The sequence below is a fragment of the Calonectris borealis genome, chromosome 1 (assembly GCF_964195595.1).
Source record: "Calonectris borealis chromosome 1, bCalBor7.hap1.2, whole genome shotgun sequence".
Classification (NCBI taxonomy): Eukaryota; Metazoa; Chordata; class Aves; order Procellariiformes; family Procellariidae; genus Calonectris; species Calonectris borealis.
The window spans coordinates 147,716,625-147,736,457 of record NC_134312.1 but is presented as its reverse complement, the minus strand read 5'-3'; the positions used below and the strand labels follow the sequence as shown (position 1 = coordinate 147,736,457).

The 19,833-nt window shown below is 41.2% G+C and overlaps 1 protein-coding gene across 9 annotated transcripts in view; it reads right to left on the bottom strand.

The window, feature by feature from the left end:
- EIF5B (eukaryotic translation initiation factor 5B) overlaps positions 1 to 19,833 on the bottom strand; it is a 39,516-nt gene that overhangs the window by 19,364 nt on the left and 319 nt on the right. For 5 of the 9 annotated variants that reach the window (XR_012670717.1, XM_075135638.1, XM_075135653.1 and 2 more), the window contains exons 1-6: positions 18,148 to 18,294; positions 3,608 to 3,733; positions 3,432 to 3,516; positions 2,378 to 3,032; positions 1,674 to 1,894; positions 1,344 to 1,494 (exon numbers count right to left, since the gene is read on the bottom strand). Coding sequence is in view for 8 of the 9 variants with exons in the window: in XM_075135638.1 (XP_074991739.1) it covers positions 1,344 to 1,494; positions 1,674 to 1,894; positions 2,378 to 3,032; positions 3,432 to 3,516; positions 3,608 to 3,733; positions 18,148 to 18,182 (1,273 nt within the window). In the remaining variant the exon portion in view is untranslated. Of the gene's footprint in view, positions 1 to 1,343; positions 1,495 to 1,673; positions 1,895 to 2,377; positions 3,033 to 3,431; positions 3,517 to 3,607; positions 3,734 to 3,893; positions 3,942 to 12,933; positions 12,998 to 16,729; positions 16,796 to 18,147; positions 18,295 to 19,833 lie in introns of those variants that run through there. The other 4 variants (XM_075135676.1, XM_075135686.1, XM_075135681.1 and 1 more) reach the window with 4 other exon arrangements.

The following is a 19,833-nucleotide window of genomic DNA, read 5'->3' as shown; positions in this document are numbered from 1 at the left end:
TACTGATGAAGGAAAAAAAAAACAAAACCAAAAAAACCAATCTGATCCTAAGACTCCAGGTTTGAAGCTATCACATACTTATATAGGATTTCATGAACACACATACCTCAAGTTTAACAAGCATATGTCAATTTAAAGTCTGCTATGCTATAACTAACTTTAAAACAGTCTGCCAATCATCCTAGTTTCAGACAATCTGGAGCAGTTAAGAGGCACAGCTCTTCTTAAAAACTTAAGGTTGTTCAGTAGATAGTATTTTCCCTTTTACTCAGTGTTAGGGTTTTTGTTTTGTTTTGTTTTTTAACAACATAGATGTTTTTAGGTATTAAAATAACGCCACGTTCAATTCATCAGCTTCATCTTCACCTCACCAGAAAGACAGCACTGTAACGTTGGAAGCGATTCAATTAAAAGCAGAAGTTTGGCGCAAAGACAAATTAATAATTTAACTACTGCTGCACCTTCTGAAACACTCAAAATTCCTTCAGGTACTGTGTGATTTACAGTGCAGATTTGACAAAAATCCAGTTGTGGCAGCACACAAATAGAAGAATTCTAATAACTACAGAAACGACTGAAGAGAGATGGCCTTTGTGTATATTTAAGAGCTCCAAACATTTTACTAGCTACAGAGATTCTTACCCTCACACATCCACCTACCAGCAAAGTGTCAGATAGTGTTCTCTACAAATACAAAAAGAAGGATGCTCAGCACTCAGGAATTCATTTCTTTCCTTAGACACGAACAAGTTACCAGGAACAAATTAGGACATGGGCTTACATTACAATACATTGGATACATTTACTTCATTGCAATGGAAACAGATTATATTTGACGGAAAAGCAGGAAAGCTCCTATATACCCTTTTCCTGAAGCAAATGCAAGAGGATAATATACTGTTCCCACGGACTAGCTAACTTGAGGCAAAACAATGCACTTGCTTAAGCGAGCACATGAATTAACCCAAGAGGATCCAGATCACTGGTCTTACAAGACCTGCACCACAGGCCATCTGCTTTTCCTGGCTAAGCAATGGAAAGTAGTGATTTTTCTTAAGTTCCATAACTAACATCTTTAAACCGCAAGTGGAATGTATTAAAAAGTTGAATATTTAAAGTGTAAGTGAAAATATACAGACATTTAAACCTACTTAAAAAAAAAAGGGGGGCCACACACACTGCCTTCCTTGACAACAGAGCAGCTTTACGTAGAATTACTCAGTATTTGCCCTCCTAGCTCCAGATAGAAAACACAAACACACAGCAGTAACGGGTATGAAACTTTTTATTATTATTATTATTTATTTATTATTATTATTATTATTTTAAACTTTACTGCTTACCCTGAGCTTGGAGTAGTTTAAGAGTTGCCTCCGCTCTGGCTCTGGCTTCTCGCTGAGCTTTTGTTAAAAGTTTTCCCTCCTTCTTCAAACGCTCTTTCCTCTCTTTTTCTTTCTGTTTCTTTCTTTCTTTCCTCTCTTGCTCTAATCGTTCCTAGAAAAAGGTTAAAAAACACGCAGAAATTTTAAAGCATGCTTTACACAAAAGCTGGCCAAGTGCATATTCTATTGATGAGAAACATATTAAGGACTAATCCACCAACTGCACCAGCAAGGGTACAGGTTAAGATTACCTTCTCTCTTATTCTATCCTCAGAGTAAGATACACAGTACCTCCTCTTTGCGCTTTGCTTCTAGTTCCTCCAGTCGTCTTATGCGTTCTTCCTCCTCTCTTTTTGCCCTTTCCTCCTCCTCTTTCATTTTAGCCAAGGCTTCTTGCATAGCTTTAACCGTGGCTTTACTGGGACCTTTTTTCTTCTCTTTCTCTTTTTCTTCTTTCTCACCTTTCTTCTTTTTCTTGTCTTTTTTCTTTTTGTCCCCCTCATTGTCATCACCTACAGAAAGAAGAGGCATATATTGAAAGATCCCAGAAATTTTAAAGATACTCTAAATACAATTAATGTTCCAAATACGATAAACAACACCAAACAAGGAACATTTTGACTGGCTACTACATAAGAACTTCATAATGAAAAAAAATAAAACTGCCTCTTAAGTTACAAAGCCAGGCCCTGAAGTCTTAAAGTAACAGAATAACTGGGAAGTGAAAAAGTATGTTTGCAAAACAGAACCGTAAGCATATATTGTAATGAGAATTTGCCATCTGGCTTTTGTTTTCCCATGCACCTGAACAAACTACAGGCCAGAAAAAACAGCCACATGTGAGCCAACACAAAGAGGCAGACAAGGCTACCAAATGTCTAGTATTCCCAATTTAGAATAAAGCAACAAATCACCCTCACTGCCTGCCAACTCTTTTGGCCTTCTTATAAAAGCTATAGTGTTCAAATTGCAGGTTTAGAAACCATGTTACAAACCCTCTGTTCCTGCAGGAGTCTCTCCTTTTTCTCCAGGGCCAGGGGTTGCCATGACTTCAGGAGAAGCCTTCTCTTCAGCTTTTTTTGGAGCTTCCTTCAGCTTTGCCGGTTCTTTACCACCTTCTAATTCTTCCTTCTCTTTCTGCTTCCTCAGTTTGGCTTTTTCTTCCTCACGTTTTTTCCTTTCACGTTCTTTTTTTTCTGCTTTCTTCTGAGCCACTGTTTTTACCTTGAATGAAGGTTCTTCTTCATCATCCCCACTTTCAGCAGCAGGAGTGGACTTTGGTTTTTGGTTTTTCTTTTGTCCTTTTCTAGATTGGGAGAACTCGTCTGATTCATCACCGCTCTCACCTGAAGACACCGCCCCCACACGCTCTTTGCTTTTCTTAATGTTAGTTTCATCTTCTTCTGACAGATCATGCTTTTTATTTGACTTCTGAGTTTTCCCTTTGCTTTTCTTAAGCTGTGTCTCATGATCGTCATCATCATCACTGCCAGAAAGCATGTCTTGTTTTGCTTTCTGAGTTTTTTTAGATTTTTTATCTTTATCTTCCACTTCCTCACTGTCATAGTCATTTTCCAGACTGGCTTTTTTACTCTTTCCTTTCCTTTTTTTATCTTGTTTTGATAAGCTTTCTTCGTTGTCATTTTCAACCTAGTAATTGAACAATTAAATAATCAGCCATGAAAAATTACTTGCTGTTATGAGCTAAGTAGTAGCACTGAGAGATGTCAAGAAAAACTTCTCCTATTGAAGATAAAGTTTGAAAGCGATAACTACTCCTGATGAGCATACTACACCTCAGCCTACAACTAAAATTTATTCTGATTGGCTTTGAATAATTATCAGCATGAAGGCATGGCTTCTGGTAAAGTCTTTCACAATTGACTTTACTATGAAAATATTATCAAGTATAATTAAAAATACATGCTAGCGGCCAAGTTTCACATAGGATCTCCAATTACACTGCAACACCAGAATTTTTCTGGGACAGAGGTGTCTCATACTCCAACTATTTCCCATTAAATAGCCCACTTCCCTCTTGGTGTTCACCTTTCCTGTAGAAGGTTCCCTGTCAACTTTCCCTCCTTGCGCCTCTATTGACAGTTCTTCCAGCTCCTTCAGGATATCATCTTCACTAAAATAAGAAAGAAGTTATGGTACTTAAGTAACTGAGTTTTTGTATAATGGAATAAAATAAGACAGATAGAAAAAAACCCCAAACTTACTCAAAATCCTGTTTCTTCTTCTCTTTTTTCTTTTTGCCTTTGGATTTCTGAGGCTCTTGCTCCTTTGCAGCTCCTGCACCTTCTATCTCAGCAGCAAGGGCATCAATATCAATATCATCTTTTGCACTAAAATGCAAAAGGAAAACAGGGTTATCAAGAATTCAAACATTAAGTTTATGTAAGTAGAAGCCATTTGCATAAAACAAATGAAAGCTTCAAAATGTAAAATCAATCACAAAACATAAGCAACACGGGGCAAAACCCACATTTAACAAACCACTATTACCTTATTCCACCCAGTAGGACGAAAAGGAAAAACCTTCACACATGTCATCTGCTTGAAGGGAGGGGGAACAGTAAAACATGTTCAATTCTTGCAACATTGACTTAAAAGTTTAGATGTGAGATTTGATAAAACTTCTTGGAATAATGTAACTAGACTGTTTCACTTTGTTCCTCCGAAAGATAAATTGTTTAGCTCTTCAAATCACAGTAGGTGTCATTGATAGAAAAGCAGTCCCCACAATGAAATTCCAAATATGAAACACAAATGGAAGAAATCTTGCAATTTAGTAACCAGGAAATTCTATTAAGAAGCACTTATCTGCTCCTTTAAACACTCTTCAGCAAACAAAAAAAGCTACTGTATTTTTATTTAGCAAATAAGTGTAAGTTCTTCACAGCTTCCAACTTATGATAACACTTGCCTATCCCTTGCCATCAGACTGAAAAATTTTATTCTTATCTTTCAAGAAAAGTAGTCACATGGAGCCCTGAGCCAGACTCTAAAGCAGATCATAAAAAATACCACTGCAGTTGGCAAGCAATCGTCTCCACCACTTGCCTTAGTATTACCTCTCCCAGGCCTAAAGAAAGCCAAAAGAAGTTTCACTAAGCATCTGAAATATGCATCCTTCTCATTAGATCTCACTATATCAAGTTTCCCTTTCAAAAACATTTCATTTTCTTGCTATAAATAACTTCTCATCTGCAACTAAGCAGAAGTCGCTTTTTTCCTCTCCTTTATCAATAGTTGTAGTTCAGATGCACGTTTTTCTTGACTCGTACCATGAGAATTGCGAAAAGACTATGTCTAGTGTCCAGAGGTTTTTCCAACTAATCACGCTCACAATACAATTGTAAGAAACTTACCTATTCCCGGTTTCACGCATAGAACTTTGGTACTCAAACCAAAACTGATCTATTAAAGTAGCAAATATTAGGATGCTACTTTTATCACAGCTTGCAGTTTCAAAAACCATTTAATCAATATGCTATTAATATCTCATCTAACTCCCTCTTAGATACGTGAGCAGAAAACTGTTCTTTAACAATTTCACTGACTCAATTATTACCACCTACTTAGGACAAATCAGTCAGGCAAAGACTGACCCACCAAATACCTGAATCTATATCCAGAAAAAGAGGGAAATAAATTTCTTCCAAATTCAGGACCTCCAAGATATCAGCAAGTTCTAAACTACCAGAGCTTCAGCCTTGCCAATTTATTAATATTCAACTTCTAGGTGTGTAAAGAAAATCAAGTACTTACTAAATTTCAGCATCTTTAAAGGAATATTTAAGTCTAAGTTGTATTTCCCTTTGCAAAAGGAGAGGGCTGAGAGAATCATTTTACAAGTGTAAGTGAACGCTGACATTGACAAACCCATTTTAACACCAAAACTGGGCGTAAGCAAGTCACCAAACACCATCTATATGTGACAATAGCACAAGTAAGCAACAGTGCACTTCCTTTTTTCAAGGCCAAGATTGATTATTTGTATTTTCAAGATCTTAAATTTTCTTCTGTATAGACTGAACAAACCAAATAAAAAGCAGCACAATGAAGCACTTCACTGTACAACATCTTTATTACCAGAGATACTTATTTTTAGTCAAGAGAAAAAAAACACGCCTTGAATATACCTAGTAGTACTTCTTACGTGCTGACATGATAAGCAATAGATTTCTCAAAGAAATGTAATTCTCAAATAGTTAATGCAAGATTTCTAAACCAATCCCCACCTCCCCCAAGAGGAAAGAATAAACTTTTTGGCCACTTCCACCTTAAGAACAGCTGACTTGATGTTTCAGCAATTTAAGAGCTGTTTTTATAAGCAGTTTAACTGGCTGTGCACCGGGGGTAGCAGAGACAGCTGAAACAAAAATGTCAACAATCATCTCTACACTCAGAGTTAAAGCCCTAATATCAGGCTAACTCTATTACATCCAGGCCTACACACAGGCCCTCACGTTTCTTTTTGCATTAAGTGCAGCATATCAGTTTATTAAGCACACTTGCTTACCTCCTTCTACTCTAGGAGTTAATGGAGGAGACTGAGTCAAATCCAAGCTTGAAATAGTTTGAAGAGACCAAAATACAAGCTCCACCACTACTTCTTCCATGGCAGTAGTGCTCCCACTATTACAGGATCTTAACGATGTGGTTGCACAGATATTACAGAGCCAAGCCTTTAAACAGCTTATATCTTACATGGATATTCTCAAGGCTGACTTTTCACATTGCAACTTTGCAGAAAGTTATGTCCAAACATGAAACGCATGTTTTTTTATGCTACTAGCAAAGAGGATGCTTATGGTACCTTATGTTTTCCAGGATACAGGCTTTAAGCTGGTGGGGGTTTATTTGTTTTTAAATCAACTCACTTCAACTGAACCTTGAAGAAGAAAACTTCTCTGGGGAAAAAAAAAAAATCTCTCAAATCAAACACTGAAAAAACTAAATCACAGACATTAAGCTTTAACACCCACCAGCAAGAACACTTTAGGAATAATAATGAAGACTGTTCAACTGTCACAATAGTGGCATAAATATAGTACGAGAGCCTTTCCAACCTTGGCTTCTACTGCTTAGTCAGTGGTTTCCAAGAAAACTATACTTTCCACTACATTTCCATTTACTAAGAAGTGACACAGCAGGCTTCAAACATTTGAGCCTGGATGAAATAAAAAGTAAAATTAAGGCTGCATGCATTTATATATACAGCAATATATACCGTTAGAATTCTTCTTAAGAACTGTAAAGCAAGAATACTATTGGAAAGCCAAGGAATTAAAATTTTGGCTTCCATTACCAAGAGTTTATTCCCATACTGACCTTGAATTACCTTTTAAAACTCTAATAATATTCCAGCAGGATTTCATAATAAAAGAAAGTTGAAAAGAAGATTGAGAAGGTGCTCTCCCTCTCTTCCTGGGAGATTCTTAGGTCATAAGGAACCCACTGCATTTAGATACATAACAGGAGAGCTTCTTTCATAGAATCATAGAATGGTCTGGGTTGGAAGGGACCTTAAAGATCATCTAGTTCCAACCCCCACACCACAGGAGGCAGGGGCACCTTCCACTAGTCCAGGTTACTCAAAGCCCCATCCAACCTGGCCTTGGCATTGGAAGATACACCCAGGAAACTTTTTCCTGTAAACTTTTTTAAGCAGTCCCCAAACATGTTTCAGAAACCCAAACGCTCTTGCCAGGAACCTCTTCCTCCAAAAGGTCTCCACCCATCCTCTCTTGCCCCTTCACTCAGCCTTTGCAAGGGTCCTAAGCCCTACCTTAAGAGTGCCTGATACCAGGAACCTGAAAGCACCAGTATGCTCAAACAGTCTTCAAATCTGACCTCGAATTGCTTTTGCATGAAGACTTTATATATAGACTTCACAGCCTCACTACCTTAGGTCATTCAAGCTCACCATGCTTTGGGCTCAAAGGAGGCTTGCTGTTGATCCGGTTCACACACCGAGATAACCCCATGTTTCCCCAGCACAAGAGGCTGGAAAGCGTGAAACTGAAAGCAAAGTGCTACTGCACGACTTAGAAGGGGTTATTTCCCTGATTTTCTTTTGTCTCTCTTTCAGAAGTGAAGCCTGAGCCACCTTTCTTATTCACGTACTTTTGATTCCAGCCTCTATTTTTGCTGCCAGATATGAAAGGAGTTCCGATATTGCTAAATCAGCCTTTCAATGCAGTAAATTACAGGAAGAGTTAGGTGTGTGTACTTCACTCACAAACCTAAACAAGCAATTTTCAAAACATTAAATGGCTGCAGACATTCTTCCACGGAGATCTGTGCCTAATATAGGGCAAAACTATGCAGTAGGAGAAGGCACAGCAGTCAGGCTAATTAAAGGAGATGGCAGTAATCCATAACAAGTATGCAGAGATCACCACATTTCAGATACCAAGCAAAACTATTCTTCTTTAGAATCACATCACTGATCAAAAAAAAAAAAAAGTGTCATACATTTCCCCCATGCAATTTCATTGCCTTTTGCCATTTAAGCAGGATTAGAGCAATATAAGACTTCAAAATATTCCAAAGCTTTTTAAAAGTAGCATATAGAAACATTCACATACTCTATACTGAAAAATATTGACCTTACTGCCCTAGAAATGACATTAAGAAATCACCTGTTGCCCAAAAGGGTTCCAGTACAAGTTGTCTGCATAGACTACTGAAAACCTGCATTACACAGGGAAAGCCACTTACGAATAGATTCCTGAATATTCACTGGGTCACTAGTTAAATGCTGTGCTAGCACATCATTCTGTACCAAACTAGGATCAAATATACTCGGATCATCCCAAGTAAGTGTTTGGAGATTTTTAAGACAGGCATGGGCAACAAAGGAAATTCAACATCACCTCTCATGCAATCAAAGCATCAAACCAGGCCAGCAGCAGAAAGTGACACTCCAAAATCCAACCTAAGCTACTTATGTTACATGTTAAGCAAAACCAGCAACAAATAAAGCTACAGTCCCAAATCCTGCCTATTAGAGAAAGTATGAAATACTGTCAGAGTGAAGATTAAAGCAGAGTTAGGAAATAAACGAAAAGCTGTCACCTACCACTGCTCAGACAGATGTAAAAAGACAGCCAGTAGCTCTCCTACTTATAAGATCCCACACAGTTGCAAGCTATTGAGTCAGAAAAGTGGAAAGACCTCGTGACTGATAGATGCACAGTCTATAGAAAAAACATCGTAGTGTTTATCATCTTGCTAGTACAGCGAAAAATATTTAAAACTAGAACCCCAGCAAAAAAAAAAAAAAACAACACAAAAAAAACCAAACCCCTCAGCTATTACATTACAAAAAATACTAGAATAGCACATACCTTAAAGTGTGGGGCATTTTGGGGGGGGGGGGCATTAAACATGAGAAACAAGCACAGTTTTGGAGCAAGTTCTTTTTCTGATGCAATGGCCTGCAACAGCCAGAACCTAGAAATTCCCTGTGGAAGCCACCATGAGGCCAGAGTTCACCCTAACACAAGGTTTGATTTACAGATGTTCAAGCTTACGTTAATCCTAGTTTCCACATACTAGGGTTTGCTTTAGTCTTTTAAGGGCATGCTTTGCCGTTTTGTTTACAAACACTTAATTGTAAAGTTTCATAGTTTCTAACACTTGCACACAATTAGAGAGATGTATTTTTGAAGTTTGAAGTTTTACCTTTTCTTTTGCAGTCTAGGATATTACAGGGGTTAATTAGCGCACATCTCACCAGAACAGAAGCTCTCATGCTCTGAATCAAGATTTAAACTTATAACTCTGAAATAAGATTAAAACCATCAGAGCTTCCTAACAAAGTATTTCAGAACAGTTACAAGTACTTTTTAATTATCTATCACTTCTCTCTTTCATGGAAGGTTAAAAAAATGACTCCAAGTACTGGCATAGTTAATATATTCATCACTAGGGATTTTCATAGTGTGAAGCTTCCATACAAAGGACAGATACTGCATGCAATATTGTTTCTGCAACAGACAAATCCAGGCATAGAAACTTGAAAGACATCCTGGGCATTGCCCCAGAAAACAAGGTCAAATGTGGGGAAGACAGGACTACAGCTATCGAAATAAGAGTCAATAGACTTTTACCGTTTTTCTTTGCTCAGTGAACTTCTGCAGGTGAAATGCATAACTGCCCTTCCTTGCCAAACAAGCTCCTCCAGTTTTCCGTGCAGGTTCTAGTGAAGGATAGCCTTGCAAGCCAACTGACACCAACAGCATATCACAGATACTCTCTGATAACAGACAAGCATATATTAGCAAGACCACCAGCAAACATGCATGTTTTCCTCATACTCTTTTCCAAAATCATACACAATTATGACTTTGAGTACACTTATTATAGTGCCTACAATACATACCCCCAAACACAGGGCAAAACTTCATTATTAATAGGCACCATGCATCTACGTGGGACAGAGATAGCATCCTGACTAGGCAGCAGTAAGATAAAGAGCAAAGGAAACTATCAATCCATACATGAACTGAAAGAGTGGAGCAACGGAATTAACTAGCAGTATACAAAGGAGCTGAGCTACCCTCATTTATATAAATTTGACTCTATTGAAATTAGTTAAATGAAACTGCAGAAATAAAATGGAAGAATTCAGCTTAAAATGAGAACAAGCCCTTAACTACTGGAAATCCAACATCCAGCTTTGCAAACAAAGTCAACAGGATAACACTGTCCTGCTGAAACTAAAACTAAAAGGTACATGCAGACTCAAAGATTACAAGTACTTTTTGATCCACTGCACTGACTGACACAAATATGTTTACTAAAGCTTGCCTTCACCTTACAGCTAACAGATAACAAGCTAAATCAAATTAGGCTAAAAACATTTTAGTTAGGATTGGTTTTAAGCTGTCTCCATAAAGATGAAGTTCAAAAGTCAGAAAACACTGTACAATTAAAAACAGACTAAAAAAAAAAACCACATTCATGTGCACAGGGCAGAAGAGTCAGTAAATCGACACAGCAAGAAAGTTGCATCACTACTGTGAACTCACTGCCCACATTCCTGCATAATCAGAAGACTCATTTTTGCTGAGGCAACTTTGGATATATTTCATCATTTACATGACACCAGCTCTTCTAACCACCTTCAAAGGAACATCACTGTCATTAAGTCATTTTCTTTTGCTTTAAAAAAAAAAAAAGCCCTTGAACTTCAGAAAGACTGAAAACAAGCTGAACCATCTGCTTCCATGTGTTTGGTTTTGCACTAGTTTTAGACAAAGTAAAATTAATACTTTTAGACAGGTCTTCACCGTTATTCCCGTAGAGCACCCTACCCATCCTCTGTGTATGTGGGTCATAAGCCCGGTAATAAGGATGCATTTCTAAGTACAAGCTTATCCAAAATGAGCGAGTTAGCAACACTGAATGGCATATTTGTAGTTGGTTTTACTTGTAGGTATTAAGATAAATTGGCATTCTCTCTTCCAAAAAAAGTTCTTTTAGAGCAACTGGTTTAAAATACTACAGAACATAAACCACTTTGGAAGTAATTATTTAATTGCTCAAAACCATGCACCACCAACTTGTTCTTTAAGTGGGTTATGAAATTGAAAATGCAAGCATCTGCTGGCTCAGCAAGGCTATTCAAAATATGAAAACAAAGCCGTGGCCTTTTTCTCATTCTTACCTATCAAAGAATGTGAACACCACAAACTTCTCTTTTAGAAGTAGAAGTCACCTTGTTTTTCCTGCTGAAAACATTTAAATTACATATGCCTGAGACAGTTTGAAATTCAGGAAAGAATGAACTGTACTCCTTCCTCAGCCCAAGAAGTAAAGGAGTGTCCACGTGAGCACCAGCTATGCAACTCACCACGGCAGCTGACAACACTAAAAAAAAAAGTCACAGCCCCAGAAAAAGGCCATGCTCGCCTTGCCTTTTCCTCAAACTATGGGGCAGGGGAGGGGAGAAGTGACTTCCTTCCCAATTCCCAGCCATGCTTTCCCCTTTCATCAGCTCAGGCAATCCTGTGGCCACAAGTCCTTGCAGAAAACACTTTTTTTGGCTCACAGATCAAATCACACACCTGAGTTGTACTGTAGGGATGTAAGCATTGGATCAAATGCAATGGAAGCAGTTACAGCATGCAGCTGGGGACAGCAAGAGTAAGACCACAAGGTGTGAAATGTCTGACAGCTCAACTGAATTAAGTGTGATGTGAAACTACACCTTAGCTGTTTTTCCCTAGGAAGATGAAGGAAGCAGATGAAGCTACCTAATTACATGAGACAGCAAGGAAGTAAAATTTGACTAAAAGGGTAATTGCTTTTTATTCAGGCTCCCAAGGCAATGAATCATTTTTTAATATTAAAGAGTCATGCCTTCTCTTTCAAGTTTGGCTGGGGAAAAAGAAGAGTAGAATAACTATCAGCTAAGCAAAACCTTCTGAAAAAGACATAGAAAACATAACTTTTAACCCCAACAGATTCTAGAAAAACAGAAAGTCTCCTTTATACAACCCAGATTCAAAAAAAAAAAAATTCCCTTTTAAACAAAGATTAGCAAAGCTTCAAGATAAAAAGCTTCTGTTGTGGCTAGTAGTTGGCAACACAGAGCTCTGGAAGAAAGCATTTCTTCAAGGTTCAGTTTAAGTGTTTATGTCCCAAGAGAACAAGATGACTAAAAGCATGGAACATGAAACACTAAGTAAAGAACTGGCCTTCGGTCTTCCCCAAACTAGTTCTTTTGGGTTGTGTTTGTTTAGAAACAGTGCAGAGATGACAAAAATTATCTCCAAGTCCAGTGTTTCACAACTTCCATATCCTATGTATCTCTCATTGTATAAAATCAATATACATCACAAAAATACCATTTAGAACACTTCATGAAATACACTTTAGATTGCCTATAACCCTGAAAAGCAAACGATGCCCACCTACATTAACTATAATTAAAACCCATACTTCATCTAACAGCATGTATCTAAATAAATATATTTCGGAGTTAAGATATCAGATTCATGTTTAAAATCTCCAGTAGACTATTGTAAAAGAAAAAAAACCTGACATATGGGAAGAATAAGTCATCAGTGCTGCAAACACCAGAATCATCAAAACACACATCTTCTGTAAGATACCAACTGCTTTCAGACCAGAACACCCACCAGACTGCACTGTACTTTTTTAACAAGCCAAACTTAATGACTGAATTAATTACGTGCACACATAATTTGAGTACAGAAAAATTATTTCCTCTACCAGGCTAGGGGACTATTTTTGTGGAGGGAGTCAGAGGGAGGAGAAAAAGGAATATTATGCAAGCATTAAAAGTTAGTAAACTGGAGAGGTTTTGTCCAGAACTGTAACCTTAACTCCTAGGCAGCTTTTAAGTGATAAACAGCAGAGAACAAATGTACAGTAATGCACATGAGCCCAGAGTCAGAAAAACAGGACAGTACTACTGCAATTAAAACCAGCAAAGTATGTAGAGCTGTCAGCTTGTCTGGCTTGATATTATGAGTGTCAACAACAACCAAAATATTTAACTTACCATAAACCTCTCTATTCTGAGCAAGGCTTTCCAGAGATCTTCAGAGAATGAAAAAACAGTTTCTGCAATTCCTGCTGACTTGCAATGTACTATTTTCATACTTGGCATAAACAGTAGTTACACATAAGGTTTAGATGCCTTCATGAAGGTAACAGATTAAGAGAATCAAGATTTCAATAAGAAAAGCTGCTTCTAACAATCTACTTAGTGTATGTAGTGCTTTTTGGTTTATGTTGCCATTAATGCAAATATTTGGCGATCCTTACAGTCTTTTCACAATGATGCTTTGCTTAAAAAAAAAAACACCCAACAAAATGTATAAAAATAGTTTTCTTACAAAAACAAAATGCCTGTGTTAAAAACTATAGGTTTTGGGGGAACAGAAATATACATTTGCATGAACAGGCCAATAAATTTCTGTAATGGAGAAATTATTTTGCATTATTTTACTCCATCTTTCAGTACAAAATCCTGGCATCTTCCAGATGAGATTTGCAAAACAAGGATTTCAAGCGTTTATCAGCTGTTCTCCTTGACAGAGCTGCAGAAAGCTTTGCTTGTGGAAATATTTTTGAGAAGCAGATAGAGACAGTCATTGTAAATTTTCTGGCGTACAGAATGTTTCTGAACTACAGGTGTTTGTAGGCTTTTTCACCTTCACAGCCTACACAACATTAAGAAGATTTTACTTAACACACTAATAAAAAAGAGCCAAATAGAATGACTACTAGACAATGCCAACAATTTAACTTGCAGAAGAGAAAGCAATATATAGCATCAGCAACAGCAACAGCACTGTAAATCTTATTTTAGCAGCAGTGTTCACTCTTGGCTGTAGAATCATAGCTGGCACCTGTAACTTCTAAAGGAATACGCATGAATGATCAGAGTGGTATGCCTAGGCAACAATTCACAAATATTAAAGGGCACAAGAATAAACACACCTAAAGACTGCCTACTGGAAGCTAAGGAAAACTACTAAGAGAAGAAAAAGATGACTTAAAGCTGGGAGAAGAGAAAAACACATGAAAACCTAACACCATCAGGGGAAAGATCCATATTCCAAGCAGGAAATAATTTGTAACACATAGCACACTTACTTGGAAATCTACCGCAGCAGTTTGAGGCTTGAATTCAAAGCACAGTTCTGTAGTTTACAACAGCCTTTCTTCCCACACATTAATAAAAAAAATTCCCATACTAAATTCACAAAGACACCAAGGGAGAACCTTGACATACCTTCTGCCATTACAGCTCTATCCAAGAGCCAAAGCATAACACATCATTCCCAGGAGGAGCTAGACTACACATCAGAACACCCACTCTTCCATTAGGAAAGCCTGGAAATTCAGATACCTCATATTTTTATTGAAAGGTTTGCTATAAAGTTTCATTTGAAAATGAGCGATCAACACAACCATGAAAATCCCAAAGAAGAAATAATTAAAGCAACTTCCCTATGGCTTAGGAGCTATTTATGACCCAAGACACTCTCCACCTTTACAAAGCACCTCTCTAACACACCACACTAAGTTTTTCCTACAGCAACCATATATCTGACCATTCTAGATAAACACGTTCTCCATGGACAGATGCACAGCAATCAAGTGGCAGGAGTCAATAAGAGAGTTCCAGAGGAATATAACAGAGATGCTGGTATAGTAGAAACAGATTTGTAGGTATATTTGTTCAGGTAGTAATCTGTATTCATAACAGGCTACAGTCCTGCATTCCCAGTCTTTCCCTGCTCACCATAGCTATCATCTCACTCGTGGTCTTGTCCCTGTGTACTTACTCTTCCCATGACAGAATTCATTCTCACCCTCATCTACCAGCATCCTTCCTGGCCATATATCAATACTCATCAGTATGACCTCTACTGTACTCAGCAGAAACAGAGGAAGGGGAAACTACACAATAGAAGTCAAAGCTATGGGGGTGAGGGGAGAAAAGCAGAGTAAAGATGACTTGTACTTTCTATAACTTGTCTGAGTATGTCAGAAGATAAGCAGAAAATCTCCTTCCTGTCGCATCAGTTCTCAAACCAATATTCACAACACAGATGTACCACCTGCATCTTCCCACCTGCTTCCTCTGCACTGCAAGTTACATCCTTGAGCTGCTGCATGCTTTGGGAGAGGCAGCCAAAAGGGATGTAAGAGATTGAACCTATAACATAGTTGTTGGGGAAGGAAAAAGAGGAAAAGGAGGAGGAAACAAATAACACTACATAGCACAGAATTGAAGATGTGGGAGACAAAACTGACTGGAAGGCTTTGATTCCATGGTGCCATTCTTCTCTCACTCAAAACAAAGGGGGACTGATGGGGGATGCTGAAGTCCAACTTCAAGCTACGGATTCAAATACGTGATGCAGCCTCTCCCTTGAGAGAACCTGACATTCACGGGAATGTCAGCTAGAACCAACACCACCAGATGATGGGGGTACCTCTGCAGATAGAGCCTATTCCAAAACGTCACTGGCCTTCCAGGTCCCTCCCCACTCCCATCCCCTCAAACTCCCTGATATAAAATATACCCAGTCTAACAGTCCTGTCCTACTTCTCAAACACATATCCGTTTGAATTCTTCTTACATATCATCCCTCCCATTGCCATACAACCATGTAGCCCTGTGACATGGTATTGCCACTGCTAGTAACAGTCCACAAGCTCTGCACTACATTTGTAAGGCCTTAGGACTAAAGCCTGTCAGGCTTACTTTGGCTGAACTTTTCTTGACCTGCCTGCAACTTCTACTTGATTTAGCTGTGACAGCAATTTCTTTAATTGACCAGGTGCCTATGCCTAACTGGTTCTACTTTTGTTTACCCGGGCATGCTGCAACCATAGTTTCGCATAGATAGCAGTAGCAAGCAGTTACTCTGTATAGAATGAGATATTCACAACTCTACAACAACGATGGAGTGTAGAGAAATACAAGCCTGGTATGGCAGCAGAGGCCTTGAGAAGTGGAGACATAGGATGCAGAGGAGAGGAGCGCAGGCATGGGATAAACAGAGATGGCTTGTACAGGACTCGGCACTGGACACCCCACAACTCACCAGCGGTCGGCTAAGAGAAACGCAGACCTGGACAAAACTGTTTTTAGGGCTAACAAACAAGAAAGAAACAGTATCTAATATATAGTGCCTTTTACATATTTGGATGTAACACAGAGCTTACAATGAAGAGCAAAAGCACATAAGCATATTAGCGAGCATACAAAAGTGATCTCAAGTGGATCCTAGAGGAAGGAAGATGAAACCATCAACACAAACAATCATATTGCTCCTCATGAAGGACACCTGATACTGACAACTCACCACCACCAGGATGAAACCACTGACCTTAGGACTCAGAGAAGCAGTGAGATGGTAAGCCTAACTACTTTGACTGCGTTATTGCTCTTTCTTTTTCTGTAGAGTTAGATCTGGACTAATAATCATTAGGATGTTAAGATTCCAATTACTCTAACAATAAATTTTTGGCCTCTCTTTTAAGGTATGCTTCCCTTTTTAGACATAAACGAGATTTTGCGCATAGCACCTAACAGAGGCCCACGCTCAGTGATTTACAGACACACAGAAATGCATGCGGAGATACACAAAGAGAACAAGGTATCCAGTAGGCACCAAGACTCTTAAAGCATCCCCTACACACCAGCCGCTGTCACTGGAAGGGCCCTGAGCAGCAGTGCTTCAGTACTTGAAGGCTTCTACATAATTCTGGCACCTACCAAACAGGTACATAGACGAGCACTAGGCCTTCCTTCCTTTAGAGCACAAAGATCCAACCTTGCCTTCTTGTTTCTGAAATCACACTTGACTCATCTCCTCACCAGAGCTGCTCCCAAGATATACCTGTGAAATACAGCCCGTGAAACAAGCTTATAACAACAGACACTACAAAGCAGCATAGGTGGTATGGCAGAAGGTGTGAGGAAAAGTAGTCAGATGAGCAAAATACCTCACTAGCAAAATACTCATTAGCCAGAAAGGACCAGAGAAACTAAAACAGTTTACACCCTAACCTGGTAAAGGGTAACAGCCTTAAGTCACTAACATCAACACCTTAATGCAATGTACATCTAGGTAATAAAAAATGCTTAGAGAGGAAGTAATATTTTGTGAAATAGCCTTCATAGGGAGTACTTCTATAAAAGAAACACTTAATTACTCAAAAAGGATATACAAAATGAGCAGTCTAGGTAGGGAAAAAAAGTTGTACTGTTTCTAGTTCATCCACGTTTTGAGACATTAGTTTTCACTTAACTCCTTGTCGGTATTAACAACTAAAAACACTCTCCAAATTGATTGTATCTTTGTATTTATTATTTCATAGTGACAAGTGACAATATGGTCTCTCCTGCTAGCATATGTACACACAACATTATTCAGTCAGTGATCCATATTGTTAATATAACTGCCATTACAAGAACACCTTACAAAAAAAAAAAAAAGTTCACTGATAGTACAGACTCCAAGATGATATGCATATAACCATAGAAGGGATGCTCTTATCCTGCAGTCACTAAAATATCTAACACCTGCATTTATTAAACGTGCACAAATCACTAAGTTATAGCAGGGTCTAGAGCACTGTCTCCCATTAAAAAAAAAAAAAAAAAAAAAAACGAAAAAAACCAACAACAAACCAAAACCAACACTTCAGGCGCTGCAACTGAACCAAGAAGCTATTTGTAGCTGACAACCGAGATCTGCACTCGCAACTAGCGGCCGTCTACCACTGCCTGCTGCCGGACAGACTCCCCGAGAACCCGGGCGAGGCTCAGGGAAGCGCCTTTCAGAGGGAGCGCAAAGACGGCGGCAGCAAGGCAGCCGCTCCGGCGCCAACGGCCAAGTTTCTGCTGCCGACGCCAGCCTCGGCGGCCGCCAGCCTCCCCCTCCACGCCGCCGCCCGTGGGACACCCAGCTGCCCCCCGCGGCCGCCGTCTCCTCGGGCCTCCGCCGGCCGGGCCCGCCCGCACGCACAGCCGGTGCCGCTCCCCCGGGCGAGAGGCACGATCGGGCCTTCCGCCCCGAGGCCGCCTGGCCAACGAACGCCGGGCCGGGCCTAGCGAGCCCCATCTGCCCGCCGCCTCCGACGAGGCCGCCAGCCCCGGCAGGGCCTGACTCAGCGCCGCGGCACCGGCGCTCGCCGCTGCTGTCAGCGGCCCGGGGAGGGGGACGAGGGGGGGGCGCGGCCGCCCTACCTGTCCTCGCTCTTGTTCTTCTGCTTCTTGCCCATGGCGGCGGCCCCGGCGCTCCTCCCCCGCCTCAGCGCTGCCCGGCCGCCCGCGCGCAGCCCCGTGCATATGGTAAGCCGCCCGCCCCGCCGCGCGCCGCGCACGCGCCCGCCCCGCCCCCCGCCGTCCCGGCCTGCCCCGCGCCGCCACGCGACGAGCGGCGGCCCCGGCGCCGGCCGGGCAGCGCCTCCGCGCGCTGGCGCCTCTTGCCGGCCGGAGGGGGAGCAGGCGGCGCTGCTCGGCCCAGGCCCCAGGCCGGGGAGGGGAGGGGAGGGGAGGGGAGGGGAGGGGAGGGGAGGACCCGTGCCGGCGGCGCCCTCGCCGGGGACGCGGCTGCTTTCGGGGGCTGCAGCGACCTGCTTCTTGAAATCGGCTTTCTTTCCATCAGTGTGGTCCTCAGGCAGCCCTGGAAAATAACTGTGATGGAAAATGCCCTGGAAGATGAAAGTGATGCCGCACATCTGTAGTTTCCCTCCGGTCCTCCTGCCTCCCCAGGCGGCTGCGCGGAGGCCCAGGACTCCTGGCAGGACCGTAGCCCGTTTGGCCACAAAAACCGACCAAATAGCCAAAATAAAGGAAACACGTTTGGAAAGCTTTTTTCTGGAGGCAAACGGGACCGCTAGGTCAAAGTGGGGAAAGGGAGAGGTTAAGGGGAAAGGGCACACAGCGGCAGCTGCATGCGAGCTGCGGTCCCCCAGCCCTTCGCGGGGCTCTGCTGGTCCTCTGTCCCCAGCACTGCTCCGCGCCCCGGGTGGACCGTAAACAAAATTCCACCATCTACGCTGTGGTGAGCGGCCTCCAGCCAAAACGGGGGGGGCCAGAGGCGGCGGGGTTGGGTTTCCAGCTCAGTGCAGCGGCAATGATCAAACTCAGCTCCGGGGACAGAGGTTCCCCTGCAAGGAGTTTGGCTGCCGGGCAGCAACGTTAAAAGTATGGTATTTCCTTCCCTCCTCGCCAGATTTCCTCAGCGTACAAAGCTTTTCCTCCCTCGCCCCTCCAAGAAGCCTTGCAGCAGGAGAGCCGAAACGGTGCCGCGCTCTCGCAGGAGAGCCTGGCTGCTGCTGCTGCGGGGCAGGAGAAGACGGCCTACGTTCCCAGAAATATGGCACAGAAGTTAGACAGCAAACACTGTGTATTATGACAGAAGGCTCTCAGGTGCAACCCCATCTCCTCCTGGCCACATTTCTCAAGAGTAAAGCAAGATAGAGCAGGAAAAACAGCGGTCACAGACATCACGCTATTTAATATGCTTTGAGAGCTGCACGTTTTCTGTTGTTGTCATCACCCCGTTACAGCAATTCCTTTCGCGGACAGAGCAAGCCTCACGGTTCTGTTCATCTTTAGCCTCAAGATCACCACCTCCACCTTGCTTCATTCCCTAAAATCCTCACTTCCTACTTCTCTCTGCCTTTATACAGCTGCCACTCCTTATCAGCCACCCCCACCCAGGCTCCCCGCGGACTGCAGATAAGGCTAAAAGTTTATCATCCCGTCCCACCTTCCTCATTCAGTACCGGGGAGTCAGATTTCCGGGAAACAAGAAAGCAGAACACTCGTTTTTTTGAAAACACACTTTAATATCCCGTTATTTAAATCCGTGGATCTTCTAGCGCACTTGCAAGAAGAGCAAACAGACGACAAGCACCGTCTCCT